Source organism: Ceratotherium simum, chromosome 39 (genome assembly GCF_057802395.1).
Source record: "Ceratotherium simum simum isolate JZ-2026a chromosome 39, ASM5780239v1, whole genome shotgun sequence".
Lineage (NCBI taxonomy): Eukaryota > Metazoa > Chordata > Mammalia > Perissodactyla > Rhinocerotidae > Ceratotherium > Ceratotherium simum.
This window is the reverse complement of record NC_141938.1, coordinates 13,864,697-13,873,214: the sequence shown is the minus strand read 5'-3', so window position 1 is coordinate 13,873,214 and position 8,518 is coordinate 13,864,697. Positions and strand designations below refer to the sequence as shown.

The window sequence follows — 8,518 nt, the reverse complement described above, 5'->3', positions numbered from 1 at the left end:
CAGGGTCTGTCCACAGTGTGGCTGTGTCAGGGCTTTACTCCTCTTCAGGGCTGCGTCATATTCCAATGTGAGTGGACACGTGTGGATCCATTCTGCAGCTCGTGGACACTTGGGCTGTTTCCACCCTTTGCCTACTGTGAATCGTGCTGCTATGAACACGCATGGACACGTTTCTGCTCTGGTGTATTCTGGAAACAGATGAAGGACTGGATGGGGCTGGCGTGAGGAGAAGAGAGGAGCTGGGGACTGGGGGGTCCCAGCCTGAGCACCTGGAAGGATGGAGCTGAGGGTGTGGGAGGGAAATTCAGAAGCTTCATTCAGCTCAGAGGCCCCCATGTGGGAGCGTTGGGAGGGGGCCCAGAGAAGAAGTGGGAGGGCTGAGCCCCAGGTCGGGGTGCACGGAGCAGGGGTCAGGGCAGTGCACCCTCAAGGCGGGACCCACCCAGGCATGCCCCGCCCCCTCTTCCAGCCCCTGCAGTCCCGTCCTGGCACCCTCAGCCCGGGGTGGGGGAGGGAGTGGTCTGGATGGGGCCAGGGCTGGCCAGCACAGTTGCCAGGACACCGAGGGCGGCCTTTGTCGCTGTCAACAATAGTCCCCAGGCCTTCTAGGCCAGAGCGCCCCGGGACCCACAGGCAGACATGGAGAGCCTGCAGCGGGAGGCTGCCCGGCCCTACGTCCCCCGGGGGACCCTGGAAATGGACTTCCCGGCCCCTCTCTACAGGTGGGTGCCTGCCTGCCCCCGGGCGCGGCCTCTCCGGGTCTCAGGCGTTTCTTCCTCGTACGAGGCCCCTTGGTGCTGCACCCTCCCCATCCTACCCCGGCTCTCCTGCATCTCCTGCCCCACCCGCGCCGGTACCCAGCTCCCCCGGCGGGCAGGGTGTGCACAGGGGAGTGCTCGCCACGTGCGGACAGGCGCACACAGGCAGCACAGGGAGCGGGGGTCTGCGTGCGTGCCCTGCAGCCTCTGTAGGAGCATCCTGTCCCGGCTTTGGAGGCCAGAAGTCAGGGGTCCAGGGGTCAGCTGGGCTGCTACCTCCTAGGCCGTGAGGGGGACTCTGTCCCGTGTGCCCCCAGCTTCCCGTGACTTGCTGGCGATCCTGGGCGTCCCTCGGCGTGTAGCTCCATCACTCCAGCCTCTGCCTGCATCATCACAGACCTCCCCGTCTGTCCGGCTGTGGCCAGACTCCCCTCTGCGGACAAGGTCGCCCGCCGTGACCAGGGGCCCCCCTCCCCCAGTGTGAGCTCATCTCAACAAACTACACCCAGGCAGACCCCACTTCCAAAGGGCACGTCCTGCGATTCCGAGTGGACGTGAACTTGGGGGACACTTTCAGGAGAGCGTCCAGGCATAAGTGACTGTTGAGATAAACTATATGGATTACTACACAGCTCTAAAAAAGTAGATGGGTGAATGCCCTTTGTGCTGCTCTGTTTCCGAGAAAATTAGGTCAAAAAAAAGATGGGACACCATGAGTGAGGCAGATCCCCACACAGGTGTAGTGGCACGGGCGTGCGCACACACACATGCCCACTGCCGCCTTCTGGAAGCAGGCAGAAGAAAGAGTGGCAGCCCAGGGGCAGGGGACTGGCGGTGGGGTTCAGAGGGGACACTTGTTTTCATGCTATTATTGATTTAAATACCAGGAGATCTCTTGACTCTAGACCAAAACGGCATTCATTTGTCACGAGAAGAAACTTTTCTTCTAGCTATAATGGGATGTTCTTTGTCTTTTTAATGAGGGATAATTGACAACACAGACTCACTGTCCACTGTTACTATTTTAGACTGAACTGCATTTTACAAAGCACATGCATTTTGCAGTTCAGAAACGGTTCACTGCCAAAGAGTGGGGTACCACACATGATCTCGAGGTCCCCCCTGGGGTGGCCAACCGAGTCGGTGTCGGGTTCCTGAGGCTCACGTTCCGGAACTGCCCAGTTTTTTCTTTTTTTCTTAAAATGACCCCAGAAATACTTAGAAAATCTACTGAAGCAATTTCCATTGCAGATACATTCTGTGTATTTCATCGGTATAAGGTTTATCCATACAAAAGGTTTATTTTATTTGTTTGTTTATTTATTTGTGAGGAAGATCAGCCCTGAGCTAACATCCAGGCTAATCCTCCTCTTTTTGCTGAGGAAGACCGGCCCTGAGCTAACATCTATTGCCAATCCTCCTCCTTTCCCCCCCCAAAGCCCCAGTAGATAGTTGTCTGTCATAGCTGCACATCCTTCTAGTTGCTGTATGTGGGACGCCGTCTCAGCATGGCCGGAGAAGCGGTGAGTTGGTGCACGCCGGGATCTGAACCCGGGCCGCCAGCAGCGGAGCGCACGCACTTAACCGCTAAGCCATGGGGCCGGCCCCAAAAGATTTTATATCCGTATCAACAGAAGGGTTATTTTCATGCTTAAAGGTCCTATTGGAATCAACTTTTTTTTTTTTTTTTGGTGTGGAAAACAGGTAAATGTAAATTGTTTGCTAAAGTGAAAATGTGAGCATGGACATTCCTTAAAACATGGTTTATATTTCAAAGTAAGTTTTCTTGTAATATTCCCGTTAAAAAGGAAAATCACTTGAACTGGAATTGATAATCTGGTAACTTCCATCCTGCTTTTATGTTTGCGCATCCGGAAAAAAAATTGCTTCTTTTGTTGTTGCTGGTGGTCAGTAATGCACGTATTTGTTTTTTCTTTTTAACCTTTTGAGCCCCTTCACCTGTTTCTCCCACCCCCTCACCCCGCCTCTGGCAACCACAATCTGTTCTCTATGAGCTCGTTCTTTGTTTTCTAGATTCCACGTATAAAAAAGATCATACAGTACTTGTCTTGCTCTCTTTCACTGAGCATGATGCCCTCAAGGTCCATCCGTGTTGTTGCAAATGGCGAATTTTCATTCTTTTTTCTGGCTGAATAATATTCCATTATATATATATGCCACATCTCCTTTATCCATTCATCCATTGATGGACACTTAGGTTGTTTCCATGTCTTGGCCGTTGTGAATAATACTGCAGTGAACACGGGGGTGCAGATATCTTTTCAAGTTAGTGTTTTCATTTCCTTCAGATAAATACCCGGATGTGGAATCACTAGATCATATGGTAGTTCTATTTTTTTTTTTTTTGAGGACCCTCCATACTGTTTTCCATAGTGGCTGCACCAATTCACATTCCCACCAACAGTGCACGAGTGTTCCCTTTTCTCCACACCCTAACCAACACTTGTTAACTCTTGTCTTTTTGATGAGAGCCATTCTGACAGATGTGAGGGGATATCTCACTGTGGTTTTGATTTGCATTTCTCTCATGATTAGTAATGTTGAGCATCTTTTATAGACCTGTTGGCCATCTGTATGTCTTCTTTGGAAAAATGTCTATTCAGATGTGACCATGTTTTAATCGGATCTTTTTTTTTTGCTATTGAGTTGTATGAGTTCTTTATATATTGTGGATATTAGTCTTTTAACAGATACATGATTTGCAAATATCTTCTCCCCTTCAGTAGGTTGCCTTTTCATTTTGTTGATGGTTTCCTTCGCTGTGCAGAAGCTTTTTAGTTTGATATAGTCCCACTTATTTGTTTTTGCTTTGGTTGCTTTTATTTTGGGTGTCAGATTTTAAAAAATCATCGCCAAGACCAATGTCAAGGAGCTCACTCCCTATGTTTTCTTCCAGTTTTATGGTTTCAGGTCTTAAGTTCAAGTCTTTGATCCATTTTGAGTTGATTTGTGTGTGTCGTGTAACATAGTGGTCCAGTTTCATTCTTTTGCAGGTGGCTGTCCAGTTTTCCCAGCACCATTTATTGAAGACACCGTCCTTTCCTCACTGTATATTCTTGGCTCCTTTGTTGTAAATTAATTGACCATATATGCATAAGTTTATGTCTGGGCTTCTATTCTGTTCCATTGATGTGTGTGTCTGTTTTTATGCCCATACCGTACTGTTTTGATTACTATAGCTTTGTAATGTAGTTTGAAATCACGGAGCATGATGCCTCCAGCTTTCTTCTTCTTTCTCAAGATTGCTTTGGCTATTTTGTTTTTTTATGGTTCCATAAAAATTTTTGGATTATTCTATTTCTTTGAAAAAATGCCATTGGAATTTTGATAGGGATTGCACTGAATCTGTAGATTGTTTTGGGTAATATGGACATTTTAACAATATTAATTCTTCCAATCCATGAGCATGGAATATCTTTCCGTTTATTTGTGTCTTCTTCAATTTCTTTCATCAATGTCTTATAGTTTTCAACATCTCCCATTACACTTATGATTTTATTTGTCCTCTCTTTTTTTCTTAATGAGTCTAGCTAAAGGTTTGTCAATTTTGTTTATCTTTTCAAAGAACCAGCTCTTAGTCTCCTTGATCTTCTCTATTGTCTTTTTAGTCTCCATTTCATTTATTTCTGCTCTAATCTTTGTTATTTCCCTCCTTCTACTATGTTTGAGTTTCATTTGTTCTTCTTCCTCTAGTTCTATGAGATGTAAAGTTAGGTTGTTTATTTGAGATTTTTCTTAAAGTTTCTTGAGGTAGGCCTTTATGGCTATGAACATCCCTCTTAGAACTGCTTTTGCTGCATCCCACAAATTTTCTGTTATATTTCCATTTTCATTTGTCTCAAGGTATTTTTTTATTTCTTTTTTGATTTCTTTGTTCAGTAACATGTTGTTTAATCTCCACACACTTGTCAAGTTTCCAGTTTTCTTAATGTAATTAATTTCTATTTTCAAACCCTTGTGGTCAGAAAAGATGCTTGATAATGATTTCAGTCTTCTTAAATTTATTAAGATTTGTTTTGTGGCCTAACATATGGTCTATCCTGGAGAATGTTCCATGTGCACTTGAGAAGAATGTGTGTTTTCCTGCTTTTGGATGGAATGTTCTGTATATGTCTCTTAAGTCCATCTGGTCTAATGTGTCATTTAAGGCCACTGTTTCCTTATTGATTTTCTGTCTGGATGCTCTATCCATTGATGTACGTGGAGGTATTAAAGTCCCCAACTACTATTGTGTTGCTGTCAGTTTCCTCCTTTAGGTCTCTTAATATTTGCTTTATGTGTTTAGGTGCTTCTATGTTGGGTGCACAAACATTTACAAACATTCTATCCTTGTTGGATTGACCCCTGCATCATTATGTAATGATGATTCTCTTTGTTATTACAGTCTTTGTTTTAAAGTCTATTTTGTCTGATAGGAGGATAGCCACTCCAGCTTTCTTTTGGTTTCCATTTGCATGAAACACCTTTTTCCATCCCTTCACTGTTAGTCTGTGTCCTTACATCTAAAGTGATGTAAGATAGAGAAGAGTCTTGTTTTGTTATTCATTCAGCTGCTCTCTCTTTTGATTAGAGAATTTAGTCCATTTACATTTAAAGTAATTATTGATAGGTTGTACTTATTGCCATTTTGTTAAATTTTTTTTTTTTTTCTGGCTGTTTTGTGATGCCAAAACATTCTGTTCCTTTCTTCTTCTCTTCTTTCCTCCCTTGTGTTTGGTAACTTTCTCTAACGGAATGCTTAGATTCCTCATTATCTTTTGTGTATCTACTGTAGGTGTTTGCTTTGTGGTTACCATGAGTCTCACATATAACAGCCGGTATATATATCAGTCTATTTTAAGTTGATAGCAAGTTTAAACGCATTCTAAATCGCTACATTTTTACCCCCCCAACACGTTTTGTTTTTGATGTCACATTTGACATTGTTTTATTTTGTGTATCCCTTAACTAACTAACTTATTTTTCCTGCTTTTGTCTCTAACCTTCATACTAGCTTTGTAAGTTATTAATCCACTACTTTTACTATATATTTATGATTGTCAATGAGGTTCTTATTTTCATATGTTTTCCTGTTACTAATTACATCCTTTCTTTTCAGCTTAAAGAAGTCCCTTTAACATTTCTCCTGAGGCCACTTTAGTGGTGATGAACTCTTTGACCTTTTGCTTGGCTGGAAAACTCTCTACCTCTCCTGCAGTTCCGAATGATAACCTCGCTGGATAGTTTTCTTGGAAGTTTCTTCCTTTCAGCACTTTGAATACATCATGCCACTCCCTTCTGGCCTGCAAAGTTTCTGCTGAGAAATCTGCTGATGGTCTCATGGGGGTTCCCTTGTAGGTAACAAGTTGTTTTTCTCTTGCTGCATTTAAGATTCTCCCTTTAACTTTTGGCATTTTGATTATAATGCGTCTTGGTGTGAGCCTCCTTGGATTCATCTTGTTTGGACCTCGTTGGGCTTCCTAGATCCGGATGTCTGTCTCCTGCCCCAGGTTAGGGAAGTTTTCAGCCATTCTGTCTTCCAACAAGATTGCTGCCCCTTTCTCTCTCTCTTCGCCTTCTGGGACCCCTATAATGTGAATGTTGGTCTGCTCGGTGTTGTCCCATAAGCCCCTTATGCGATCTTCAGTTTTATTCACTTTTCTCTCTGCTGCTCTGACTGGGTGAGTTGCACCGCCTTGTCTTCAATAGACGGAGCCTTTCTTCTGCTTCATCTCGTCTGCCGTTCCACCCACTAGTGTATTGTTCCATGTGGTCATCATATATACACAACTGAACTGAAAAATCCCACCCTTTATGAGACCTGTGGGTCTAGTTCTCCACAATCTGATCAAGACTGCTGGAGGGAGGGCTCTGAGCCGGGCACTCTGTGCAAGTCAGAGATGGGAGCGTTCTGTCAGTGCCTGCTGTGCCATCCTGGGGCAGACCCCTCATCCTCTGGGGGGATTTCCCAGGAACAGGCTCACCAGGTCAAAGCAAAGGCCCATCTTTGTCCCTCTCGGGCAGCGCTGCTGCCAGGATGTGTTCCAGAAGGAACTGCCATTTGAGGTTCTGCTCGAGCAGGTTTCCCTGCAGCTCCACCAGCTCTGGGGTTCATCTCTTTTCTTCATTTTTAGTAGTAACGGTCCCTCCCTGAGGCTTGACTGTTGCCATCGTGAGCGTATTTCCACTCCCTTCTCTGCACTGCAGCCTCTGTTCCTTAAACTGTCCCCTGCTGCCCCAGGGCCTTTGTATGTGCCACTCCCTCCTCCTCGGGGAAGCCCTCCTGGTGCTCTCAGACCAGGGCCGGCTCTGGCACCAGAGGCCCCTGGAACAGGTACTCATGTGTAGCTACACAATTTCTCCTTTAAACGTGAGCTCAGCCTCCCTCCCAGCTGGCCCAATGACTGGGTGGGGAACGATGGCACAGGGTTCCCTGAGGGTCTTCCCAGGAGCATGGGCCCACCCACACGCTTTTCCTGTGTCCCCAACCCATGGCTCAGGCCAGACCAATGACCACTCACTCAGCGTCAGCCAAGACCACTTCCTCCTGGTGCACCTCCAGGCCAGGGGGGCTCCCTGGAGGAAGGGGTCTGCAGGTCTGAGAGGCTGGACAAGGTAAGGAACCCAGGAGTGGCCAGAGCCCTCATCCCTCCCTGGTGTCCCCTGGGGGAGAGGCAAGAAACCTCCCTGAAAGGTTTAGGGAGGATCCTGGGAGGTTGGGGAGGTTGGAGCAGAGAGGAAGGGCTACAAGGGGGCAGCCTCCCCCTCCTCTGCCAGCCAGGGTGGGGGTGTCCAGTGCTGAAGGACGGATAGGGCCGAGTGGGGACGAAGCAGGACCCCACGCTGCAGGCCAGGCCTCTGCACCCTCAGTGCTGACTATACACGGCAAAGAGGGTGAGAAGGCCCATCCCAGAGACGGGCAAGCCGGGGCTCAGCCTGTCCCCTGCCCCCGCCCCGGCCCTCAGCGATGACTACCTGTCCCTGGAGGGGCCCCGCTGGGCGCCGGCCATCAAGCAGGCCACACGCTGGAAGTACACGCCCATGGGACGCGACGCGGCCGGCCAGCTATGGTACACTGGCCTGACCAACTCGGACCCCCGCGAAGCCTGGTACATGCTCCCGCGGGCCCTGGAGAGCCCCTATCGTGAGGCTTACGCCCGCTGGTACGGATGCTACAGCCACCGGGAGCGGAGCATGCCCTCGGGTGAGCGCCCGGCCAGCCCTGGGGGAGGGCGAGGGCCAGAGACGCAGAGCTGACCCCCTTCCTGCCCGCAGCCTACACCCAGCACCTCCGCGAGGCTGCCTGGCACGACCCCGTCGTTCCCGCGCAGCACGAAGCCCCCAGCCCGCAGTGGGGGAGCACGCTGTGGGCAGACAGAGCCGTCCGGGGCCAGGAATACGGTGAGGCCAGGGCCGGGGCCGGGGCCGGGGCCGGGGCTGGGGCGGGCTGGGGGCTGGGGCTGGGGCGGGCCGGGGACAGGTGGTGACCAGGTCCTGGCCTCCAGTGGTCAACAGGCACCAGCACGGGGTGGAGCCACCGAGGCGGGTGTCCGACTACGTGCCGTCCCTGTCGGCGCCCCAGCGCCCGCGCTGCACCCGCCAGCCCCACCGCCACTGGGACCTGCAGCCCTACTGTCCCTCCACCGGCCGGCCACCCACTGATACAGACCCGCGGTGACGCCAGCTCCGTGCGTCTGTCTGCGTCGGGGACGGGCCCGGGCGCTCAGATAAGGGAGCCACCGACCATCACCCCGGCCCCT

The 8,518-nt window shown here is 49.2% G+C and overlaps 1 protein-coding gene across 1 annotated transcript; it reads left to right on the top strand.

Annotated features, from left to right (window-relative positions):
* Window positions 1–598: 598 nt before the first annotated feature.
* Window positions 599–8,477, top strand: TEKTIP1 (tektin bundle interacting protein 1). The gene is given in 4 exon segments (XM_087425755.1): window positions 599–722; window positions 7,724–7,962; window positions 8,034–8,182; window positions 8,185–8,477. Coding segments are annotated over 4 exon segments (723 nt in total). The 5' UTR covers window positions 599–639; the 3' UTR covers window positions 8,437–8,477.
* The last annotated feature ends 41 nt before the right edge of the window (window positions 8,478–8,518 follow it).